Below are 24,602 nucleotides of genomic sequence, written 5' to 3' on the forward strand. Positions count from 1 at the left end.
CACCACGCCTGTGTCCTCTACTAACTAAAGTAAGCTACTCTGTATACTCGGAATGAGAGTAACCGTTTTTGTTTTGGACGATTTACACTTCCACCAGCGTCGAAGTACAGAATCTCGAACCTTGCATTTTGGGGGCAAGGCTTGACTGGGTCTCAGTCTCAGCCTCAAAAGACAAGTAGAAAGGAGAATTAAACAGCAAGTGTTTTCCAATCTGTGTTTTCTGGTCGATGCTCCCTGGTTCAACTCTAGGCAAGCATGACTCCAAGGAACAAGCATTCACTGTGTCCTCTCCCTCCTCCACACAATGTAATGTGCATACGTGAAGCCATGAGTCCGTATCGCTACCATGGACGCGACCTGCGCGCTACAGCAGCTCCGTGAACTTAATGATACCCAGGACTCCGAGAACCATATCCACTCCCAACGTAATCGTACAAATGCTACGCTACCGTCAAAGCCACGCGTTTTGTTCGTGGTAGCAAAATACACTTTTTGTGAAGAAAAGCAGTGAAAGGATTGCAAAAATGCCAGCCTTGACAGAGGCGAAATTCATAACAATCCTTTTCGTAAACTCGTCCTGTGCACCGTTGATGTTGTTCGGCCGAAGCCGGAACACATACTCGACGCCCGTTTTCTCGTACGTGTCTGAAGATCACGTCGTTACCGATTTGTCTTGTCATCGTCTGGTAGCACCACCACATTTACATTCGCGGATCAATCTTTTCAGCTCGGCGTTTTCTTGGAGAAGTTTGTAATTCTCCTCCTCGACACGCATCAATTCGGCTTTGTAGTGTTCGACACTTGCTTCTGGCGACTTCTCATTGTTGGAACTTGGAGGTCTGTCACTGGGAGCGGTGCGCACTTTGGCTGGTAAGAGAATCGGTGCGTTGAGGCCAGGACTCGGAGCGGAGCGGTTCGTGGTACTGGAATCGGAAGTCGGTGGTCTCTTTGGCCCAGAGCCCAAGGAAAGCGCTGAACTAGATGTAAGGGGTCTGTTCTCGTCGGTGCGGCCTTGCGAGGATGTCGGGTTGCCTACATTGCTCACTTGCTCGGGGTCTTGTTCCGACAAGATCCCTGAGAGGCCGGGCCGAGAGGTCTTCTGTCTCCGACTTAGACTTCTTCCTATGCTGGGGAATAGACGGGGACCATCGCGTTCTCTCAAACTACCAGTCAAAGCCGATGCTTCTCTGATCGTTCCGTTCGATCGAGTCAGACCGGATAGAAGTTTCGTCGGAGAGAGACCTTTTTTCCGTGCTTCATGTTCGATCCGGAGGGAGTCCAGAATCGTGGAAGCCGCTGGCTCCATTTCGCATATTTCCGCAATGATTTTGCGAGCTTTCTCAAGAGTTCGAATTGCCACAGTAAAATTCGTGGGTACGTGTGGGAGCATGGCGTCAATATAAAGGCCATATCGTGAGATTCGCTGAGCTGGCTCCATAAGCAACGACGGTGCTTGTTGAATGGATGTGGTGCCTTCTTTGAGGTACAGGTCCAAGTGTGAAGAGATTTGAGAATGCAGGTCTAGGTATTCTCGGTATGGCATAGGAAACTTTGGAAAGTGATTTAGAAGGACTTTGGCGAAGCTGTAGATGCCCATCGGATCTTTCGCCGTTGGGAGCAGCTGAGGGTTCTGGTGAGCGGCGTCAAGGAAGGTAAGAGCGGCGTCTTCGGAGTTCTGAAGTGCGGTCTCGATGTCATCGAGGAATGCAAGGTTCAGATCCTTGATTTGATCGAGTAATGACGGGAACTGGATCATTGCGTTGACGGCGTTTTGATTGCGTGAACTCGAAAACTTTGAGCTCAATGACTTTGGTGTTCGGCCCTGGGTTGTAACCAGATCTATTAATTCCTGCAGACGTGTGATATATCTGTCTTCGGTATCCACAAATTCGCACATTTTGAACCGCAATGACTCAAGCTGCTCCAAGGAGTGCCTTGGAGGGGGCGCCGAGCTGGCTTTTCGGTTTGCTGGAGTGGATACCGAAGGAGACCGTTTCGTCTGGCCGCTTGGGATTCTTCTGGATGGCGCGAATGTGTTAATGGTTCGACCGCCACTAGGATTGCTGGCATCCGGGGGGAGAAAGGATGGTCGCGTTTTCCTTATTGAGGCCAGTGGTTTGATCGGGGTTGGTGGACTGGGTGGACGTTCTTTGGAGAACGGACGCAGTGCTTCGATGATCTCGTCGGTATTTATGGCCCTGCTCATCCGACATGTGACCTGAGCGGCATGAGTCTGACCCCATTTCAAACCGATTCCGTGGTGCAAATTCTCATCGGCTATGGCATGCTTGACTTCGGCGGGGACCTCGGAGAAGTACCTGCACAAGGCAAAGGCAATGCCGCGATAGACATCGTCTCGTTGCTTATCCTCTGGTAGCTTATGCACTGCAGAATAGTAGCTGCTGCTGGGAGCCACCGAGAAGGCGCCGAAGCTCTTGAAGCCGGCAGCGCTGAGAATGGTTGTTCGGATTCGGGACGTCGAGGCAAGCGAACCTACTGCCTGAACAGGGTAATAGAAGACGAGGATACGAGGTAGGTAGGGAGGATCTTCCGCATAGTATATGGTGGGCGTGTCTGACGGATTGAGAATGGCCGACAATGCGGCCAGATTGCCCGACTTTGACATGGTGGTGAGGAAGCGCAGTTGATCAAAAGACAGGTAGAGGTGCGCAGACGGCCATCATTGACGAAGAACGAAGTGGATGACGATGCGGAAAGATACCAACTCGGCTACGACGTGGGGGGACTAAATCGCGTGGAGGACACGAGCTATGCAATTGCAATCGACAGGTAGCTGTAATGTGTGAGTTGGACTGTAGAGTGTGAATGGTGTTGCAGCGTGTTCGATATTATTTACATTTGGCCGAAAAGGGAAGGGTACCCGGCGATATATTGTTCCGGTCCGAGCAATGAAAAATTTCAACCGTAACGCTTACAGCTTCCCCTGTGTCGGTCTCTTTCCAATGCCTTCTTTGCGTAATACCTCATGACTTTGATCTGTACTAATGGGAGCAGGATCATCACTAACATAACACCGGGGTCAATATAATCCGACCCCGGCGAGAAATTACTGATGCTCGGAACTCCGGAGCTATTCTGTTTGTTACCTGCCGCATCCAAAGGATAAACGTTGGCTAGTGGTCTGTGATTATGGAATGCACTGGCAGACGGAGGAGAAAGTTTGATGGCTTATGTGCCCTACCAGGTCTCTGGTGCCTGCTATTTACAAGGCTGATAGAGCGGGATACGCAACAGCCAGTCAGATTTGGCCCCACCTCGCGGAATGATTTGCGACGAGAGGGAACTCTGTCAGCTTGAAAGCGTCCACGTCTAACGAATGCTGAGAAGAGTTTTCAGACTTGCAGAAGCCTTTTTTCTGTGCAAGTGTAGGCAGACAGCAGGCGGAACCCCTCATTCCCCCTCGTGGCTTCCAGCCTTGAAACTCACAGACGTCGTCTGCCAAACCAACCATCTTCCTTCGTGTTTCCGAAAACTCTCATCAAATCATTCAGGTGGATGCCTTTCTGCTCGTGTCACTCCTGCTACTCGTCCTTCTTTTTCTTCTTGTCGTCATCGTCAGCACGTTCCCTCCACTCCGCAACTCGCTTGAACTTCGCACTCCCTCGGCTTGCGTTGCATCTCGAATCACCTGTCGTTTATCCCCGTTCCTGACCTTGACCTTTCCTACGGCGAATCCCCCCCGTCATCGCCGAGTCTACGCGTTGTCCAATGTTGACTGATCATGCGTCCGGCGTTTTCTGCGTCCATAACGTCAAGTTCTGAGACCGGCGTGTTTAATTCTCCACCATCGCTCAGGAACGCCCTCTGACAGGCGGAGAGACACTGGAAGTTGTATGCAGAAACAATTCACCGTTAATACTGACTGATCTCATCTATTTGGTGGACTAAGCGACGGCTTGACTGATTGGTATTTGAGTTTTTATGCCATGCCTGGTGAATGGTTCAATCTGACCCGGCAGATTCCCTAGACGTGTTCATCGTGGATTCCTGTTTCGACTATTTCCAATCCTACCTGCTGTATATTTTGATCCCATCCGCTGCTCGACCCCCGTGCTGTGACTCGTACTTTGCCAACAAGACTTGTATAGCCAACTATTCCTGAGTATGGCCATCCAGACTGCTGCCGGAGTGCCCATCCTCGACATCCGGAGTGACAAGTCGGACCAGTCCCTGGTCAACACACTTCATCGGTCTCTCCATCCTCCCCAGGGACAGTCACGCACGTTCCCGACTTTGTTGCTCTATGACGGTACAGAGGTTCTTGATGTCTGAGACAAACACTAAACCATTGTAGAAAAGGGCCTGAAGCTGTTTGAGGAGATAACCTACCTTGAGGAATACTACCTCACCAATGCTGAAATAGAGACTCTCGAGGCGCACGCCCGCGAGATTGTTGCACGAGTTCCAGCAGGAGCACGCCTTGTGGAACTTGGAAGCGGGTATGACACCGTCCTCTCTCCCTCTCACTTGGGCTGCTCCAGTCAATGTTAAATGTTGAACAGGAATCTTCGCAAGGTCGATGTTCTTCTGAGAACCTTCGAAGCCGTCCACAAAGAAATTGAATACTGTGCCTTGGACGTATCTCTCTCCGAATTGAAACGCACATTCTCCCTGTTGGACATCAAAGCCTACCAATACGTCACCTTCCGAGCATTGCACGGCACCTATGACGATGCCCTATCCTGGCTGGCGAATTCGAGGAGGGATGATAAGACTGTTTGTGTCATGACCATGGGCTCTTCGATGGGGAATCTTACCCCAGAAGGTGCTGCCAAATTCCTCGCTGATTTCGAAAAGGTGTTGGCACCATCCGATTTGGTGCTCGTGGGCCTTGATTCTTGCCAGCAGCCTGACCGCATCTATCGTGCCTACAATGACCCGCAGAGAGTTACCGAAAGGTTTTACCGAAATGGACTGGCACATGCGAACAACATTCTTGGCTATGAGGCATTCAAACAAGATGAGTGGGAGGTCGAAGGCTTGTATGACGAGAAGTCGAACAAGCATCAAGCGTCGTATGTTGCTTTGAAGGCCGTTCATACTAAAGACTTTTCTTTTGAGAAAGGTGAAAAGATTCCCTTGGAAGATGCCTTCAAGTACTCCGACGCGCAAAGTGACCAACTCTGGCATTCTGCTGGTTTGGTTCCTCAAATGTCTTACGGAAACAAGACGAACGACTATTGTATGCATCCCCCCTATAAACAATACGTACCTGCTCACCTCATCCAAAGTCATTCATCTTCTTTCCCCAGCACGCATCAATTTCCCCAGCAAGCCATCAGAGTATGCCGCAAGTCCGCTTCCTTCTCTCGATGATTGGCGACAGCTTTGGGCGGCTTGGGATGTTGTGACGAAGTCGATGGTCCCGAGGGACGAGTTGTTGAACAAGCCAATCAAACTGCGCAATGACCTCATTTTCTACTTAGGTCATATTCCTACATTTGCGGGTATGTAGGCCGTTCTGGCGGATATGCAACTCATGCTCACCTAAAACCAAGACATCCATTTCACCAAAGCAACGTCAGGAAACCCCACAGATCCAGCTTTCTACGTGTCCATCTTCGAACGAGGCATTGATCCTGGTGAGTTTTCCAGCATCCTCATTAACGAAGGCACTAACATGGCCGTAGACGTGGACAATCCCGAGGTGTGCCATGATCACAGCGAGATTCCGGACACATGGCCTCCTCTGAAGGATATCTTGAACTATCAACAACGCGTTCGAGCACGAATTCTTGAGAGCCTCAACTCTGGTCAAGCACAGACTGATCGAAAGCTGAGCCGTGCACTCTGGCTCGGTTATGAGCACGAAGCCATGCACTTGGAAACCTTCTTGTATATGCTTCTTCAAAGCGAGCGAGTCCTTCCACCACCGGGACAGGATGTGCCAAACTTCAAGGCTCTAGCCATGCAGGCCCGTTCCAATCGTGTGCAGAATAAATGGCATCGCATCCCGGCCGCTACGGTTAAGATAGGCTTGGATGATCCGGAGAACCACCTTGGGCCGGACCGATATTTTGGTTGGGACAATGAAAAACCGTCACGCAATGTGGCCGTCCAGGAGTTCGAGGCTCAAAGCCGACCGATCAGCAACGGTGAATATGCGCGTTTCTTGGAAGTCACCCACAACAGTTCTCTGCCAGCCTCGTGGACAGCTTCTGAGAGGTTTCGAGATGTGAATGGTGCCAATGGCACCAATGGGGTCAATGGACATGCTGAAGACGTGCTCGACATGGCCAGCCCATCTTTTGTCGAGGGCAAGGCCGTTCGAACAGTTTATGGACTTGTTCCTCTCAAACATGCCCTCGACTGGCCCGTCATGGCCTCATACGATGAATTGGCAGCTTATGCCCAATGGTCCAACGGACGTATTCCCACTTTGGAAGAGGCTAGAAGCCTGTATAAGTTCGTCGAAGACCAGAGTGGTGCCGTGGAAAAGGTTCCCAGCAAGCTGATTTCGGCGGTTAACGGGTGAGCATATTCATGTTCAAGAATGGGTGTATACTAATTAATATTAGACACCTCTCCAACGATGGTGTCGAAGAGACACCCCCATCCCACCCTTCGTCGAACGGTGTCGTCAACGGTGCTGCAAAGATTCTCGATCCCAATCCCGCCGATCTTTTCGTTGAGCTCAAAAACCACAATGTCGCCTTCCGTCACTGGCACCCGATGCCTGTGACGGGTAATGGCGAGAGACTTTGCGGTCAGAGTGATCTCGGCGGTTTGTGGGAATGGACCAGCACACCGTTGGCGCCACATGAAGGTTTCAAGGCCATGGATCTCTACCCGGGCTACACAGCAGACTTTTTTGACAACAAGCACAATGTCTGCCTTGGCGGTAGTTGGGCCACTGTGCCCCGCATCGCCCTGAGGAGGACGTTTGTCAATTGGTATCAGAGGAACTATCCATATGTCTGGTGCACGGCCAGACTGGTCAGAGATGTCCTCGCCTGATCCTGAATTGGATTGTATCCACCCGACTCACCTACCGATTGACATGCCGTCATCCGACAAAGTTGCAGGAAAGCAAACTTTGTGCCTTGAAAATTCTTTTCCTTGATCAAAATCAAGCAAGCAGAAGAGTCAACTAACCCAAACACACACAAAAAAAAAAAAAAAAAGAAAAGGACCCGTTGGAAACGGTGTCACTCCTTCTCTCATACTCTGATCTGGACAATAAACTTGGGCTGGTGGAATGAATTCACCGACCAGCCCAGACACATTCGTTCATTTACGATAGTCAATGACGATGAGGCTTCCTTCTTTGGTTCATTATCTTTGTCCATACTGCTCATTTCTTGGGATCCCGCAGACACAACACTGACGCCGCCTCAGCTTCTTCCATCCAGCTTGGCCTCATCTCGTCTCATCTCGCCTTGCCTTCCAGGGGCCACGCAAGACTTGACTCTCGGGATTTCACAACAGACTGCGTCCATCGAGCCCCGCCGCAGGACACGGCGTGTGATGGCCTCAAATCTACTGTCCACCCTGTCTACCTTTCTTCTTCGCATTATGATCATGGATCTGAGGCTCGGATCTAACGTCGATGTCTCTTGTTTTCCTTTGTTGCTTACCTGCCAGATTTGTTTCTCGAATGATAACCTATCCGAGACACGGACAGATTGTGAGAATTCAATCTCTATCTTGTCCAATCTTGCCGAGCTCGATACCGATCTAAGTTGACCTCTTTGTCTTTGTCCAAGCCACCCACAACTTTCCCACTGCCTCCACTAGTCCGCTTCTCGCACTGCATATTGGCGCCAGCCAAGAACATGAATATATGAAGCCCTCACAACCGACAAGGCTCTCCCGATCACAGCCATTCATATCCGACCGATATTCACTATCGCTATCTATTGCTATTTTACAGCGCGCGAGCTTTTCTTCACTCTGTCCCGCGCTCTTTTCTCCTTCCTCGCTTTCCCTCAATCGGGATACTTTGATAGCCTTCCCGCGCTCAAAAATCGAAGACCTTGATTGAACGACGCTTGCAAAAAAAAAGAGAGAGAGAACCTTATTCCTTGCTCGACAGACAAAGAAAATGGATCCTGCGGCACCAAATAGTCCATTCAGGTGGGAATCGGCTTCAGGGCTCGGTAAGTCAAGTCATAGGTCTAATTCAACAACCCCCTCCTCTTCAAGAAAAGAACCTCAATCAGCCCCTTTTACCATCTCGTGGACAATGGCTGACAAGTGTCATAATCCACGCCACAGAACACAGTTGCTTCTTATGTTCCATGAAAATGAGCAATCCCAAAGCCAAGCAGACATGTTTCGGTATCCATTCGATCCCCTGCTACCGATACCATCAAACCATGCACGCGATCGGGACCAGTCACAACTGCTTCTCGTGCATCCAGGCAGATGAGTTGCATGACAATAGGCATCGAAGGGTAAGTGCCCCTTTCCTTCCCTTTTTGTCTCTTCTTTGTTTCCCCCCCTCAACTTCGTCTTGTTATCTTCTAGGATTGGTCGCTGGTATATGAATGGAAACACTGATTTGTCGAATGATAGATTGCCGAGCTTCTCGTCGAGTATAAGATCTCCACTGGTGCTGACCCGGCAAAGTTGAGGGCTGGTCTGGAAGAATTGCCCGTCAATGTTCCCCGTGCTGCTACCGCCGCCGTCACTGCTGGACCGGCGGCTCAAAATGATATGATCGCCCAACAAGAAGAAGAGATCAGGGACGAAGACAACGAAGATGCTCAAACCACGACTAGTGCAAGTAGCGAGACTGTTGTTGCTGCTGTTCCTCACAAATTGACCAAAGCTGAGGCCCGAGCCATGAAGAAGGCTGCCAAAGCCGCGAAATCGCAGTTCAAAGCCAGCAAGAATCAAAAGAAACACGCCATAATTGTCCGGACTGAAGATGTCGATTTCGTCAATAAGATCTTGCACGGCGATATGGCTCATCAATCTGCATCGTCTCACCCGCTGGCATCAGACAAGACGATTGAAGAAGTCATCCAGCGAAACATGGGCTTCATAGCGAGTATTGAGGACCATAAGAAGCAGCTTCTATCTACCATTGCGCAGCGGCGGAGGTCAGATCGTGAAAGGCGCAAGTCAGCAGCGGCATATCATGGTCATGGCAAGAGGCGAAGGTTCATTGATTCCAGCCACGTGGAGGAGGGTGAGGACGAATACGATGAAGCCGACAAGTTGGTCATGGCGGCGTTGACGAAGCTCGGTGTTGCTGCGAATATCGTCGGTACGAAGAAGGTTGCTGGTGGTGTGGCCAGTTCTGGTGTTGGAGGCAGTGGTGTATCGACTCAAGCGTCGATCGTGGCCAATTTGAAAGCGCTGGTCAAAGACGACCTCGAAAGGTTTGAGAATGAACAGAGAGAGACGTGTGTCCGGGCTGGTGGATTCTGGAGATATGCTGGCCGCACCGTGTTTGACAGGATGACCAAGATTGCGGAGGAGTTGGATTGGAGGACAGGCATGAAGTTGAAAGGGGAAGATTGATGCCATGATATTGAAATGAGAATGGGAGGTGGGAGGGAGTTGAGACGGGCACGATCGTCGAATGTTTTGAATATCTTTGGATACGGTGAGCTCTCAAATGCTATTTTGGGTGCATCCTGTTAGTGTAACATAGTTTCTTTCTCATCGTCGTCTCGTGCTGTCCCTTATTTCCCCACGACACGACTTGCCCACTCTAAGTCGATATCGGTAAGGAATTTCCTCGAAAGCATGCCCTGACCAGAGAAGTATTGATGGTCTGGGGGGTTGTCGGGGGAAACTTGTGCCATGGCTCTCCATTGTCCTCCTGGTCGACCGTGGCATGTTGGAGGGTGTCTCCATCTTGGATTGTCGTTGACTGATGGCCTTGCGCATGCAATACTGGCTGTGTGGTCATTTGAGAATGGCTGCCTCCGCATCGCCATCTCGTATGGGCTTGATGTTCTGGTTCAGCGGTATGCTGCGGGTGAGTTACATGGCTACTTCTCACCCCCAGATCAACGGAATAACGTTTCCTCCTCACCTGATACATCAGCTTTTCTCATCTCCGAACTCTGGTCTCTTCTCTTCAAATCCCAACAGGCGTCCAACCATTCCTTTTGGTTTTGGAACAGGACATTCTCTTGCATTTTTCTCCAATGCCTCTGCTTCGCGTTGTAACTCGCGGAACAACTCGGCTTCGTCCTCAAGGTTCTTCGACTCAACCAGGTTTCTACCTATTCGGCCGGATCTGGCTTGCAGCCATTCTGTGCCGTGATATACTTGTTCTTGGCCCCCTGATGATATTGACGAATCCTCCGGCGTATTCCGTTTTCCTGTCCGTCGTCGAACTGGTCTTCCTTCATCATCGAATTGGATTTCAGTATCCGCGTAGCCTGTTCGGGGTCTAGGGCATGGAAACAGGTGTGGAATGCCCACCACAACGAAAGATGCTAGCAGTGTACCTGCGAAGAGAGTGCTTGTCGCTGTGGAGCGAGGATGGAGGTGTGGAGGCATTTCGGTAGGGCGTTCGCGGTGTGATTGATCGGTCAGGGCTCTTCACGAGCCAAGTCCAGAGGTGAAGCTCAAACGTCGTGTCTCAGCATTGATCGGTTAGCAGGAAGCTGTAAGGTGAGAGGAGGGGTATGGTGGAGGCTTAAATGAATGTGGTTGACCGACAAAGAATGGGCGCCGGTCAGGAGGGAGCAGTTCTCGGGCTCTTGAATCTCAAAGCTCTCAATGGAGCCCGAAGATTGTTCGCTCGAGCATTTCCCTGAGCTTCGTATACAAATGGTCCGCCGTAGTTCATCTAATCTAATCTCTGAGTCGCGCGAAACGATTGCAGCATCAACTTGTGGCGTTCCCTATCTCAGACTCAGCGTCGACAACACGGTCTCGTCTGCTCTCAATACTAAGTAGGCGAGGGCGCTCCGCATCTGAAGCGAAATTGGTCTCTTTGCTCGTCCCAGAATCGATATCGGCGTTCCCTATCATTCACTCCCGCTTTTGGACCAAGTCCGCCCTCAACCACCCATGGTGAGAAATCTCAGGTATCGCTCATCTGGAATGCGATGAGCGACCTTGACAAGTAAGTCTGAACATCAGCGCTCGGGGTTGTCGTCACTAACTCGATCTCAGAGCCATTGCGCAACTGCGCGCGTGCCGCCCCATTCCCGAACCTCAAGTCCGCGAACTCTGTTACAAGGCTCGTGAACTTCTCATTGAAGAAGGAAATGTAGTGAATGTCGATGCCCCAGTCACCATATGTGGCGATATCCATGGTCAGTTTCATGATTTGATGGAGCTGTTTCGTGTCGGCGGAGATGTGCCAGATACCAACTACCTCTTCATGGGGGATTTCGTTGATCGCGGATTTTACTCGCTTGAATCGTTCCTCCTCCTTTTATGTTTGAAAGTGCGATATCCGGACCGAATAACGTTGATTCGGGGCAATCACGAGTCGAGACAGATCACCACCGTCTATGGATTCTACGATGAATGTATACGGAAATACGGCAGCGCGAATGTCTGGCGATATTGTTGTGAAGTCTTTGACTACCTGGCCCTGGGAGCATTGATATTGGGCGCCACCACCGACGTACCGCCACCCACGACGTCGTCTTTTCACGATAATACCCAGTCCGGTCTCCCGTCGGAAGACGAAGATGTCGAATCGGAAGTTCTCAACGCGAACGGCGAGTTATTGGGAAAGACACCGCGACGACAATTTGCCGGCTTGCCTCTCAATTCACAAAACCCCAACACGACACGAATATCACCAGCTCCAGATATCGACATCCCGTCCCCCTTGGAACCTCCTGCCTCAAGTCTTCCCTCGCAATCCTCTCCGCCTCCTCCCTCGCTCTTCAATCCACCGTCCTCTACGACCGGCGCTGTCCTGTGCGTTCACGGTGGCCTTTCTCCTCTGATCGAGACCGTCGACAAAATCCGCCTAATCGATCGCAAACAAGAAGTACCACACGAAGGCGCGATGTGTGATCTTCTCTGGTCCGATCCGGACGAGATCGAAGGCTGGGGCTTATCACCACGAGGGGCGGGCTTCTTATTCGGCGCCGACATCGTGCGACATTTTAACCACAATAACGACCTCTCGCTGATCGCCCGGGCCCACCAACTTGTCATGGAAGGCTACAAAGAGATGTTCGACAAGACCATCGTCACAGTTTGGTCAGCCCCCAATTACTGCTACCGTTGCGGCAACGTCGCGGCCATTCTGGAACTAGGCGAAGACGGGAGTAACGGCGGCTGCATTTCGCGAGCGAATGGTGATCAGGGACGCAAGGAACCTGTCGGTGGAGATGGCGCAGGAGGCGGTAGTGGTGTGCTCTGGAACCTCGCGACTCCAGGACGACGGTATAGAGTCTTTGAAGCCGCGCCGCAAGGGACCAGGGGCATGCCGGCGAAGAAGCCTGTCGGCGAGTATTTCTTGTAACAACACAACAACACTTTCCTGCGTGGACCAGGCTGGATCTACATCTAACGGACGAGGGGTTAAAATTGTTTTGGTGAAAGGCCAAATGGTCAAAGGGGAGCAATGAGGGGATAGAGGAATTTCACATTCTACATGGGGCGGCAAAGAACCAACCAGTGATCTCGTTTTCCGGGATGGATAAGATGCAGCTAACAGTGAACAGTTGCAATGCGATGCGATGCAATCCCCGCAGATGTCGGGGATCAAATATCGATTGTTTTTGGTTTTTAATTATTTTCATGTGGACCTCAAGATCTCGAACGCGAACTGGACCTCATTCTATGCCGGTGTCTCTAAAACGGGCGCAAGAATGAAATGGTCAGGTGTTGACATGGTTGGGAATTAAGTACTCTGTTCTGGGCTATCATCCAGAGGGATGGGTAAAGGTATGTCTGGATGAAATTCGATCCTGGAGAGAAATGCATCCCGTATGTCCATTTCTCATGGCAAGAAGACGGGTATAGGGTTTGATGAAACCTCCCCGGTCTATCCATCCAGTTCCAGTCCAGTCAATCCCATACAATCAAAAAAGACTCATCTCTTCCCCTTCTTCCCAGTTCCGGATGCAGAAACTCCGATCTCCTCCTTTACTCGCACCAGCATTTCATTAGCCCTACGTTCACGCTTGATGAAGCCGCCGTTGAATATGGTGGGGAGGACACGGGCGCTGTTTGCATGGTCAGGAGCAAACTCCGGACCCGACCAGTCTCGTTGGCGACAGAGCTTGACAGCCTCTTCCAGGAGGCCATGTCCGACGCCCTTGCGGCGATAGCGGCGCTTGACGGTCCAACCGCGGATGAAGCCTGTGGTGGGGAGGTTTTTGGTGCGGGATTTCCGTGGACCAGAAGTGGACGAAGGGGGATTGTCAAGTTGGCCTCGCAAGACGAGCGCGCCGATGGCCTCGTCGCCGAAGCGGGTGAGGAGAATGTCGTCATCATTGCGGCCGCGATTCAACCATTTCCACGTCCCGACCTTTTCGGCCTCTTCAATGTAGCCATTTGTGAGCCAGCGGACGGTAATTAGCACCGCCATCAGGACACCGGCGGTTGTGGTGCCTACGATGGCCCAGTCGGAGCTAGAGCCTTTGTAGAGGTTTTGGTAGACAATACCGAAGAGGAGAACGAGTATGCCCATGGTCAGTGGGTGGAAAATCACGGCGGAAGATGCGATTTGACGCTGTTGGGCCACGGAATCGGCCAGGAGGTGCAAGGCTTCGACTTTGTCATCTTCGGCAAGGGCAAGTTGGGTGGTGAGTTCCGGGATGGAGTCCAATGGGTTCTCCGACTTGGTGTCAACGATTGAAGTGTCTTGGGACGATTCTGAGGTTTGGGCAAGAGGAGAAGGCGACGGAGGTGGCAGAGAGCCTGTTGATGAGGCCATGTTGATGGGTCGAAGCGAGTCCGGGGTGTTTGTGAGAGAGGGTGGGGTGGAATCGGTACCAAGAATGAGGTTTGCTCGGAGGGTGTTGAAGAAAGCTGTTTCACAAAGCATTACTTGTCAGAACTCTTCCCGTCTTATTTTTCCTTCTATTTCCCCCCCCCCCCCCTTTTTTTTTTTTTCCCAATAAAGAAATTACCACGTGCTCACCAGCAGAGGTTTTGAAGCCCGGAATTCGGTCGCCAACGGCAAGGGCTGTAGTACGGCCGGTCTCCTGGAATAAGGCCACGGGTGATGTATAATAGACGCCGGATTTGACGGCGAGAAAGGAAGAAGCAGAGGCCAAAGAATAAGGAGACGGTTGAGGAGGTTGAGGAGGCGAAAGGTATAAGTGTTCAGGAAGTCTTAGATGATGGTGCCGGCCCATGATCTAGAATCCAGAAAGAAAAAGTTCGACAATCGAAGAATAAAAGCGTCGGTCGTTGTCCAACCCGAATTGGCATGGTCGACAACGAAACGAATTGGGGAAAAATTAGTATTGGGCAAACATGACGTAAGCTGAAAAAGAAAAACGGAACAACTATTGTTGCTTGAGCACAATGACAGAATGCGACACAGTGGCTGCTAGTGAAAAGCGTGGAGGATGGAGAGGGGCAAAAGATGAGCAACAGGCCGGCATTTAGTAACTTCAGAGGGAGCACGTTTTATCGTCTGGCCATAGACACCGGCTGGCCAGTAATAACCACTTATCATCACCGTCTGCACAGGATAAGAACTCAATCTTATCATTTCCTGAGATGGTTATCGTCTTCGTTTACTCCTGGGGGGGTTGCCACACCCCCCTTGGCGCAACTTCTGACACATTGATATCATGATATGATGAATTCTTGCGTGATACTGATACTGGCCGACGCCAGATAGGCTCGTTGCCATTGGCTTCCGAGGCTAAGCAGCTGGACGGCCCAGCTGATCTTGTCCTGTTCCTGGCGAATCTTGATAAAGCTAAAGCAAAGTGTCAAACCCGCAAACCCACCCCCTTCCCCCCCCCTCCCCCCAAAGATCCAATTTACACAACAATCCTCATAATCGACGCAGTGGTCTCATCATTCATGATCGGATTCGTCTCAATCGTCCTTTCTATCATGCTTCTACCAACTCCTCCGAGCAATTGCAAAGCCGGTCGTCTAGTCTCTTCAATATGACCGGCCGAACATGCACCAGGCCTGTGCCATATTCGAGCATTTCGGATTCCCGCATTTGGTCACGCCCTTTTCCACACCTTCTGGCTGATCGAATGGAATACAAAGACTCTTTGCTCCCATACTCGGCGCGCGTTCATCTTGGGCCACACCGCTCTGCTCCTCGGCCTTGCGGGCGCTCATTTCCTTGATCTGATCCTCGCACTCCTCCGTCAGACAATGGGGCAACAGGATGACATTCTTGTCGTTTAGGGCCGGAACGAAATCGTCCCAGTGGGTGATCTTCTTCACATGTGACTTGTACTTGACATCGGCCCGATTGTACAGGTCTCTCTGGATCGTCTCGAGGAGATCTGGAACGGCCGCATTGAGCTCACTGATGGCAATTTGACTCTTGCTCTCCGCCTTGGGAAGATCTCGTCGAGAAGCGGTCACATAGTGACCCTTGCTTTCTCCCGGTCCGAATTCAAGGCGAAGTGGAACACCCTTGAGCTCCCAGTCGTTGAACTTCCATCCTGGAGAATAACCCTCACGGAAATCCGCTTCTGCTCGAACCCCGACCGCCTTCAACAATTCTCTCAGACCCTCAATTTCCTTGTACAACGCGTCTCTCTCCTCGTCGGTCGTCTTGGCGGTCACGCCCACGGGAACAATGATCACTTGGATTTCCACCACCCGTGGTGGGAGCACTAAGCCACGATCGTCTCCATGGATCATGACCATCACGCCGATAACTCGGGTGGACAGACCCCAAGAGTTCTGCCAGACGAACAAGCTGTTCTTCTTCTCCTCCTCTGTCTTTGCATTCGGATCTTGCACCGTGATGCCGAACATTTTGCTGAAGTTTTGACCTAAGCAGTGCGATGTCCCACCTTGTATGCCACGCCCGGTCGCGGGAATGTATCCTTCCACCGTAGTGGTGTACAGCCCGCCCGCAAATCTCTCTTTGTCCGTCTTTCTTCCCCTGATGACGGGGACAGCCAGAAGTTGTTCATAGACACCGGCATAGAGCTCGAGAATCTCCAGAACTTCTTTGCCGGCCTCCTCTTCCGTCAAATGGGCGGTATGGCCTTCTTGCCAGTGAAATTCTCGTGTTCGTAGGAATGGCTGGGGATGTTTGAACTCCCATCGCACGACGGAGTTCCATTGATTGAGTTTGAGAGGCAAGTCACGGTGACTTTGGATCCATTTGGCATAGTAAGGATACATGACTGTCTCGGAGGTTGGACGAATGGCGATTTTCTTCTCCAGTTTGGTGCTGCCGCCGTGTGTCACCCACGCCACCTCAGCCGCAAATCCTTCGATATGGTCCTTTTCGCGATTCAAGACGTCTTCAGAGACAAATAGGGGAAACGAGCAGTTCTTGACTCCCATCTTCTTGATCCTCGCGTCAAACCATGCGCGAACTTCATCCCAGATGAATTGTGAGGCCGGTTTGAGGATATAGCACCCGGAAATATCGTAGTAGTCGAGCATATCTCCCTTGAGCAAGACTTGCTGATACCACTCCGCGAAGTCGACATCTTTCGACACATCGATGCCAATTAACGCAGCTCCTTCCATCTTCTTTTTCTTTCCTCCCTTGGCTTGAGGCATCTTTGCTTCAGCCTTGCCCATGGGCTTTTCAGGTTTGTCCTTGTGATCCTTTTTGGGTCCTATCTCGGCCGTCATATCTTTTTCTCGCGTCGGGAGTTCGGTTTTAGAAGGGGTTCGGGAATGAGACATGGTGTCGTGGGGCTTCTGGGTGTTTAAAGAGAGGTCGGGAGTGAGTCAGACCTCAATTCCCCAAGAAGACGGTTCTCCAGGGTTGTTACTCACTTCGTATTCTGGGGTTTGGAGACTCACTCTGGTGGCTCGGTCAAAATTGTGTGACTCGCACCCCGCGATTTGCGGCAAACCTCCTGGAAATCTTGGCACTTGGATGATGACCCGCTGCTTTTACCTGCGCCTCGAATGTGCGTTGTGACAAGTTTATTTCTCCCACCCATCTCACACTGGGATGGGATGCCTAGGGTATCTTTAGGAACACGGACTCGCTACGTTACTCTGATGATGCTACTAATTCATTCTTTGAACCACAAAACCACGAGTTATGGCCGGTACACAGCGCACATCGAAACCCTATGGTTTGCGCCTGCCTGGAGATTTCGTCAAGAACTGACCACTGGAGACCTGGTAGGAGGTGTCACAGCCCCAAATTTTATCACGATGAGAGCTTCTCAACGGTTCAACTCAGATACGAGATCTAGGGAAATCGTCAGAGAACAAGCAAGGAGGTCATCGTCGACTCCTTCATCACGTTTTACGCTCGCTTCTACACTCAAGATAAGCCGTCCCGAAATTAGATGTGAGAAGGCCAGACAAGTATTTACAGCTTTCCTCGTACATTATCGACTTTTCTTCCCTTCCTCTGCACTGCCTAACCACGCCTCGCACATCTCCTGATCCACACTCTCCTCCGTGAAACTACACCGCCCCCAAACCCACTCTAGCCATCTTCTCGCCATACTCCCTTCCTCCGCTCTCAAAATGCCCGTGGCTAAATCCAGCTCGTCTGGTCTTTGACCACACCAGTAAAACACCGTTGCGCCGCAGTTGCCACAGAAACTTCGACACACATCTGGCGATGACCAGTGATACGTCAATGACAGTCCGGGATTCGCATCTGCGCTGGAAGCGGGCTTTCCAAAGACTACGGGCGTCAGATTGCTCTCATTATCATTGCTGGCGGTTGCAGGAGCGTTGGCGTTGAACACATTTTCAGATGGAACAAGCGTCCACGCCGTTAATGACACGCCGGTTGAAAGGCGGCAGGAGCGGCAGGCGCAGAGGTACGTCAAGTACTTTGTGGGATCGGAAGGAATATAGCGAGCGGGACCTTCATGATCGAAGATGGCGCGTTTAATTAGAAGCGAGACTCCCCCGCAATGACATTTTGCTGGGAGATAGGAGTCCTCTTTGGGCGATGAGAGCGTGCCGAGTGATTTCCGAGGGAGAGACAACACAGTCTCATGCGGGAGGTCGAACGAGTCGTGTCCTTCTTGTTGAGGAGAAGGCGGTTGTGGTGGTGAGGCAGCGGACCAAGTTGGGACTGTTCGACCATTGAGATTCAACAGGAGAGGAGTCAATCCACCATCGACGGTGTCGAGGACGAAATCATGGTGCGAGATCTTGACCGTGTCCTTGGGCCACAATATGTCAGTGTGCGAATTGCTCGACTCGAAGGCCGGACTGGGCTCGACGTTTCCCCCCTGACAATACCACTTTTGACTGTGATGGTTGATGTGGAAGCAATGACAGCCACAAGTCGGGCAGAAGTAGCGCGTCAGCTTCTGCGAGCTGTTATATCCTGTAAGCTTTGAGAGAGTCTCCTGAGGTGGAGGTTCCTTGAGGAGTGGGAATGCGATGCCCAGGGACCCTGATGTATAACGGCATGGATTGCAATGGCAGATTGCAGCATTGATGGGAATCTCTGAGCTGGAGAGCAGGGTGCCGGACGCCGAGATGGCGCCGCATAGGCATGTCAATTGTGCTGAGGATGAAGATATGGAAGTCATCGTGAAGAAACCAACTCAAAGTAGTAGAATGAGTCGATTGAAATAGAGTGATGGAAGTTGAAAGCGTGAACCGATAATATAAATGATATTGATAAAGGGATAAAGCGTCATGAAGTTTATCCGCTGGGACTCCCAGGATCACTTATATGTTCAAGATGTCTGATTGGCAGTCAAATCAGGCGTCCATTTGTGGCTTCTCCACAACCCATTTTACGCGGCTGGCTTTCTACTGTGGTAGGCTGGCGCGTATACGCCTCAGATGTATGCAAATGCGTTGTTTGCGGAGCAAAAACACCACCAAAACTTGATTTGCCCACGAGATGGGAAGAGCTTTTAGCCCATACTCCAGTCTGATATGGCTAATCAGCACTGTTCAATAAATACCGGATACGTAGGATTGGAATGAAATGCTTGCAATGATGCCTCCTATCGCTCCTCCCATTGTGGAGGTAACGGAGACGATTGAACGTTTGAGGAGTGCGAAATAATGTTATTTGCCTGAAATGACAATATGCCTGGAATGCGGAAATTGAGCCCTGTGATTCCTGTGAAATTGTCAGTGGACGTAGAATATACATCATGGAGAAAAGAGGAGACTTGAAGCTTACCGAGAAAAGCACCCAAAATATCGAACACTATTGGCTTTGCCGTAGACAGTCAACACGACAGCAACTGCCTTGCGGATCTGGTGGACAATAAGAATTGGACCACGGAGGTGGAATATCACACCAAGCTACCGTGATACATAACACAAAATTGTCGCTGAGATGTAAGACGGTGTACTCAAAAGCTGACATGCCGTAGTGCCGTATCCCCGGCACAGCCACGAGCAAGAGCAAATCTTCCAATCCTTGAGATAGTGGAGAAGTCGACGGACCGTGATTTCATCAGCCTCGGCTTCATCGTTGATCATGTCGATGATGAACTTCTTTCCTTCGGCATTGAGGAGTTTGCCAGCTTTTGCTAGGATGTCGATGAGAATGAACCATCCGAACGAGCAGATGGTGTAAGCTACAACTCCTTCGATTATGAATATGCCTGGAGCACTTGATGTGAGTATTATCACGTGCAGAGAAAAGCGGATCTAGGGACAGGAAGCAATATTCGTCCTACATCTCTAACCACTCAGCTTATGAAACAAGAGAACGCATATATGCGAAGATTGCTACAAAACCAGAGCGGATCACTTGGGGGAGCCCAAAAAAAAAAAAAAAAAAAAAGCACAAGCGAGCCTTCTCCCTACATCATCATATCAGCAAGCGATCAAATGGGTACGACCTATCGTGACAACTAGTATTTGGGATTTCAACCAACCACTTGCAGCATACCTGGTAGGAAGTTCGCCTCCAAGGCTCCCCAGCAGGAGTCTACAGATCATCAGACTCCGCCACTGGTTTGTGAAGCCCATACGAATGAGCACTGCACCAAAACTGACTCTGACTAAAGAGAACCAGTCTGCTGGTCCGGCTTTGGGAAGGATCAAGTTCTGGATTGTTATCTTACGCGAAGCTAATATCCAAAGGGAGCAATGCCGCAGAACTTCCATACTAAGTTATGGAGGAGGTCCGTGTCACGAATAACCTGGCGGTCAGGGGGAGGCTTGGCAGACCAGCACTATATAGACCGCTCCTCGCATGCGAACGCTCCGGTTCCGCATGCTTCGAGTTTTCGTCGATAGCTAGATAGTAATTAGCTCTATACTGTTCTCCTTTTCGTTCCATCGGCCGCCATTCCTGACAGTTCGCGACGTAAGAACAAGCTAATACTGTAACAAGGCAAAATGGCTTGTGGGCATGAGGCTAGACACTTGGGCAAGGCTGCAAGTGTCTGGTCACATGACTGGACAAATGTTAAGGTCCTGGGGTGTTATTATGGATGACAGGAGCATGGAAGGAGCACCATTCATAAGAATATTCATAATCATCATCATCAAGAATATCAGCATCGTTGAACAGAGAGACATGATATTTACTAGAGCGGATTTACCTATAAAAGGGGTATAATATTATTCTCGATAAAGCTAGATCCGTCCGTAACGTTAGTGTATAGACTCGGCTAAGGGCTAACTTAACGTGGCTACTCTAGGACGACGAGGTGGTGATTTAGTAGTCTAGTTCGTCGTATGCGGCATTTAGGGCATAGAAATAGCGCGTCGAATGTCCCTTTCCTAATATATCTTGTTTTGTGGTGCGATTTAAGGTTACATTTAAAGCTAAACAAAGGCCGTTGGTCGTATAAAAGGCAAATAGCCGTGCTGTCACCTTCTCTTATTGGCGCTGCTACTGGGGCTCCCATGGGCTGACCTGGTACCAGCCAGGGGTCGGAATCCCGATTCGTCTCATCCCGGGTCGGCCGGGGAACTGTCCCTAACTTCGGTATATTTTCCCTGCCGAAGGGGAGATACGTCACGGCGGCGCTCGAAACTCTGCAGATACTCGGTGGCCGGTTCGACGGGAGCATTCGGATTTCGTTTCAAGATCATTGTGAGCATAGCCCGTTCGACGGTGACTCCGTCCCCCACGATCCTGATGATAACCAGGACGAAGAAAATGTCGATGAAGACGATGACGACGACAGAGCAGAGGACGAACCGGAGGACTCGGACTTTGAGGAATGCGACGACGGCAATGCCGATGACTACCATGCGGAGAACTATTTCGACACAGGCGAAGGGGATGACGAGGATGGCTTCGCATTTGGCGCAGGAGGCGGCGAGGATGGCGGTGAATATTTCTGAGTAGGATCATGCAGACTCGCTGTCTCACGGAGCAATTCGTAACCTGGAGTGCAGGAAATGCAACTCGGCCAGGGATCTCGAAGAAAGATCACAGGCAAGACGCTGACGAGGCGTCTAAATCATGTCGTCACGTATCACCGATCTCGCTTTTGGTGCTCCAGTAACTCACTATTAAAACCCTCCGGATGCAAATTATGCATTTCAAAAAAAAAAAAAAAAAAAAAAAAAGCTGGAAGGACATGCGCCTGCGTACTGCTTTCATTTGTCCACGACACTTCAGCGGCACAGATTTTGCAAGGCTTCAAGACCTCAGCTTTGAATTTTTCGTGACCCGGACCTCTCCTTGCTCGTTAAGGTGGTGGTGTTATGCCGGCATTCTGGAAGAATCGAGCTCGCATCGCCCTTTTCCGCTCGTATATTCTTGCTCGGTTCTTATTCATCTCTCTCCAGCCCTTTTCAAATTCATCGTCCTCGGACTCGCCGATCGAAATCAGATGCTGTCGCCATCGGCGCACCCCTTTTCGGGAGTACTTGAATCCGCTCTGCCAGAATTTCGTCATGTCCCCGTTCACCTCAGCACTGTGAGGCCAAGCCCCGGGAAGATCAGGATCGGGCGCGTCAGGAACGAGATGAACGGTTTCCCAGAACTCGGCTGCGTACTCGTCCAAAGATGTCGATATCCATATCCGCCAATCTTGAGGTTGTTTGCCATAAGTGAAGGCGACCAGACGACCAGAGGCGACAGCTGGATAACATGCCGCAAAGGAGAAGTGCCCATCCTGATCGGCCGGGGAATCTTCCGCATACTTTGCATACTCTGCGACAACTTGTTGATATTCCCATTGCCCATACTCCTCCAAGTCTTGGCCTGCGGCCTGTACTTCTCTCGCCCAACATTGTAGCCGATATGTGAGCCGCTCGGAGGTCAAATCTGGCCATGAACCCCGATAAGTCCAGAGGGCTGTGGGTTCGTACTCGTAAACGAATTCAAGGTAGTTCAGCATTGGCGAAGGGCAACCATGCTCGAAAGAGAGTTGAAGCCCATCCATGGCAATGGCCGATTGTAGAAGCGACTGCCAGTCACTGAAGTCTTTACATTCTCGATCCCCGGTCCACCACTGGCTCATACCCCGCGCCAGAACTTGTACAATGCTTTCTCTTTCGTCATGCCAACGTACAAGACAGAATGCAGTAAGTTGAGACTGGCACAGGTAGAGCCAGAAAACATCCGGAGAGACACAAGTCCAACACGCTATGTATGCATTTTTGAGCCTACTATCGAAATCCAGGGTGCTCAAGGGAGGGCAGATCCGTTGAACAAGAGTCGGCACGAGATGCGGAACGCATTCACACCAGTCCCCAAGAGTGTGTGGTAGGCTGGCAATGAAACGGGAGTGCGACATGGTTTCGAGCAGTGCACAGATGGTATCAGACTGTGAATTTCGCTTGTCAGATGTATCACTCGGGTCCACGTTCGAGATGAAGAGGATATACACGAAACTGTGTTCAAAGTCAGTGAAGCTTCGCTTGCGTTTGTGTCAGGACACGAACTCTCGGTAGTCTTCCAGATCGTCAACGCCTTGCTCGACGAGAAACTTAGTTGCGGTGGCGGCACCGCGGGCTGCCGCATGCTATGGAGATTATGAGGCCCTAACATAGGGACAGAATGGTGCTGGGTACATACGAGTAACAATGACCATCCCTCTGTGTCTCTGTCATAGATCGAGGCTTGCTGACTTCTGAATAATTGCCGAAGTGCAGTGATGTTTCCTTCCTCGATATATCCATAGATTTCCTTGGGGAATTTGCGAACATTGTAGGTTCGAAAGACATATGCCCAGCCGCCGTACGCTTTTTGTCGAAATACGTCGATTCCCTTGCCAAGCAATCGACTCTGGAAAAGCATCAGGCGTGTGGTATCCTGGGAAGCCCAGTGGGGGGAACGATCGCCAGCGTGACCTGTGCGAGTTAAAGCCTCATCCTTCCCGTCGTCATTGGGTGCACGTATCGAACGACGGGAGGGAGCCGTTAGGGCTCGCGGGGTGCGACGAATGTCCTCGAGGGCAGAAGACATATGTACTTGGGTTGTGACCAGTAACGTCTGAGTGCTGGAATGTTGCTGGATGTTCAAAGCAGTTATGGCACTGTCTGATATCAGTCATGTGCCAGCAGGATGCCAGACTGTGCTACTTACTTTAGCAAAGCGAGTTGAGCCAGAATGAGGCTCGTTTTGGCTCTTTCGAGGTCTTGTCGCGCCTTTGCGAGAACTTCCTCCTTGAAGACGGACTTGATGGAGCCGCGGATCCTAGAGTGTTTGAGACTCTTGGCCAGATCATCGCAGATTGGTTTGAGATTGTTCACAGCCTTGTCACATTGCTGCCGGCATGTCTGGGCCACGCTGGGAGAAGCGTATGTCGCGATAGTAGCTTCCTGCTCCGCGAGAGTCTGTAGAACTTGCCGAAGAGAATCTAACTCTTCCAAGAGATGTCCGAGAGCTTCTGGTGCATGTTTGGCAGAGCCGTAGAGTTGCTTCAGCTCTACCCCAATCTTTCCAAACTCGACCGCAGCCGCAACAACACCAACAATTTCAGCCATGAGCGATGGAATGATTGGCCACAAACCTAGCAGTTATCGCCAGAGGCATATCTACTGTCGCCGCAGGCACGTCTACAAAGTCGCAGGTATATAAAAGATTGGAATCGTGATCAGGCTCCCCTGCAGATGCGAGAAATTGTTGGTGCTGTCGGCCAGGGTCTGGCGCGACCAGGTTGGGGGCGATGAGGCTTTGCGGGAGGCCCAATCCTCAGCCAAGACCATGGCCAGCGTACCATCTGGTAGGGCTCACTGCAAAGCATACTAGATAATGTGGCTGCCTGTTTGCGGATGTTACAAAGCTGAGAAGGTGAACAGCGCTAGCGAGCATGTATTACGGGCGTAGCCAACGAAACCATCCCAACCTGGAGTTGGTGCCTTGACGGTCTAAGACAGCTCTTAAGTGGTTAGATAAGCTGCCAAGGCCGAAATCGGTTCGGACAAGCAATTTCTCCGGACATGCCACGCGCAAAATTCCACCGACATCAAATCAGGAATTGACTCAGGGCAGAGAGTTCGCTCAGAGAGTGCGAGAAGTACTTTTCTTCGGTGCGGTCCCCATAGAGTTGAGCGGCTGGCCTCACAGTGGCTAGAGACTATCCGTAGCAGTCAGTACTCTTTGCCGGTCCTGTTATAGGGAGCGCACAATGCGAAAGCCTTGCAGCTAGGGCGGTCACTTC

General features: G+C 50.9%; 10 protein-coding genes across 10 annotated transcripts; 4 read left to right on the top strand and 6 right to left on the bottom strand.

Annotated features, from left to right (window-relative positions):
* Positions 1 to 676: 676 nt before the first annotated feature.
* Z518_03229 (uncharacterized protein) lies at positions 677 to 2,626 on the bottom strand (the record flags this gene model as incomplete). The annotated part of the gene is made up of 1 exon (XM_013420255.1): positions 677 to 2,626. One exon carries the CDS (start codon positions 2,624 to 2,626, stop codon positions 677 to 679), a length of 1,950 nt encoding a protein of 649 aa, XP_013275709.1.
* Positions 2,627 to 4,125: 1,499 nt separating this feature from the next.
* Z518_03230 (uncharacterized protein) lies at positions 4,126 to 6,978 on the top strand (the record flags this gene model as incomplete). The annotated part of the gene is made up of 7 exons (XM_013420256.1): positions 4,126 to 4,270; positions 4,316 to 4,460; positions 4,524 to 5,203; positions 5,253 to 5,468; positions 5,520 to 5,603; positions 5,652 to 6,492; positions 6,540 to 6,978. 7 exons carry the CDS (start codon positions 4,126 to 4,128, stop codon positions 6,976 to 6,978), a joined length of 2,550 nt encoding a protein of 849 aa, XP_013275710.1.
* A 1,289-nt stretch (positions 6,979 to 8,267) lies between these two features.
* Positions 8,268 to 9,492, top strand: Z518_03231 (uncharacterized protein; the record flags this gene model as incomplete). Its single annotated transcript, XM_013420257.1, has 2 exons — positions 8,268 to 8,417; positions 8,539 to 9,492. The coding sequence occupies 2 exons, from the start codon at positions 8,268 to 8,270 to the stop codon at positions 9,490 to 9,492; spliced, it is 1,104 nt and encodes a 367-aa protein (XP_013275711.1).
* A 528-nt stretch (positions 9,493 to 10,020) lies between these two features.
* Z518_03232 (uncharacterized protein) lies at positions 10,021 to 10,485 on the bottom strand (the record flags this gene model as incomplete). Its single annotated transcript, XM_013420258.1, has 1 exon — positions 10,021 to 10,485. One exon carries the CDS (start codon positions 10,483 to 10,485, stop codon positions 10,021 to 10,023), a length of 465 nt encoding a protein of 154 aa, XP_013275712.1.
* A 554-nt stretch (positions 10,486 to 11,039) lies between these two features.
* Z518_03233 (serine/threonine-protein phosphatase 4 catalytic subunit B) lies at positions 11,040 to 12,421 on the top strand (the record flags this gene model as incomplete). Its single annotated transcript, XM_013420259.1, has 2 exons — positions 11,040 to 11,056; positions 11,107 to 12,421. The coding sequence occupies 2 exons, from the start codon at positions 11,040 to 11,042 to the stop codon at positions 12,419 to 12,421; spliced, it is 1,332 nt and encodes a 443-aa protein (XP_013275713.1).
* Positions 12,422 to 12,994: 573 nt separating this feature from the next.
* On the bottom strand, positions 12,995 to 14,264 carry Z518_03234 (uncharacterized protein; the record flags this gene model as incomplete). The annotated part of the gene is made up of 2 exons (XM_013420260.1): positions 12,995 to 13,935; positions 14,048 to 14,264. The coding sequence occupies 2 exons, from the start codon at positions 14,262 to 14,264 to the stop codon at positions 12,995 to 12,997; spliced, it is 1,158 nt and encodes a 385-aa protein (XP_013275714.1).
* Positions 14,265 to 15,030: 766 nt separating this feature from the next.
* On the bottom strand, positions 15,031 to 16,761 carry Z518_03235 (proline-tRNA ligase; the record flags this gene model as incomplete). The annotated part of the gene is made up of 1 exon (XM_013420261.1): positions 15,031 to 16,761. The coding sequence occupies one exon, from the start codon at positions 16,759 to 16,761 to the stop codon at positions 15,031 to 15,033; it is 1,731 nt and encodes a 576-aa protein (XP_013275715.1).
* A 662-nt stretch (positions 16,762 to 17,423) lies between these two features.
* Z518_03236 (uncharacterized protein) lies at positions 17,424 to 18,593 on the bottom strand (the record flags this gene model as incomplete). Its single annotated transcript, XM_013420262.1, has 1 exon — positions 17,424 to 18,593. One exon carries the CDS (start codon positions 18,591 to 18,593, stop codon positions 17,424 to 17,426), a length of 1,170 nt encoding a protein of 389 aa, XP_013275716.1.
* A 2,122-nt stretch (positions 18,594 to 20,715) lies between these two features.
* Z518_03237 (uncharacterized protein) lies at positions 20,716 to 21,330 on the top strand (the record flags this gene model as incomplete). The annotated part of the gene is made up of 2 exons (XM_013420263.1): positions 20,716 to 20,780; positions 20,907 to 21,330. The coding sequence occupies 2 exons, from the start codon at positions 20,716 to 20,718 to the stop codon at positions 21,328 to 21,330; spliced, it is 489 nt and encodes a 162-aa protein (XP_013275717.1).
* Positions 21,331 to 21,680: 350 nt separating this feature from the next.
* Z518_03238 (uncharacterized protein) lies at positions 21,681 to 23,925 on the bottom strand (the record flags this gene model as incomplete). The annotated part of the gene is made up of 4 exons (XM_013420264.1): positions 21,681 to 22,830; positions 22,882 to 22,961; positions 23,015 to 23,474; positions 23,525 to 23,925. 4 exons carry the CDS (start codon positions 23,923 to 23,925, stop codon positions 21,681 to 21,683), a joined length of 2,091 nt encoding a protein of 696 aa, XP_013275718.1.
* Between the last annotated feature and the right edge of the window lie 677 nt (positions 23,926 to 24,602).

Source organism: Rhinocladiella mackenziei, assembly GCF_000835555.1.
Source record: "Rhinocladiella mackenziei CBS 650.93 unplaced genomic scaffold supercont1.2, whole genome shotgun sequence".
Classification (NCBI taxonomy): Eukaryota; Fungi; Ascomycota; class Eurotiomycetes; order Chaetothyriales; family Herpotrichiellaceae; genus Rhinocladiella; species Rhinocladiella mackenziei.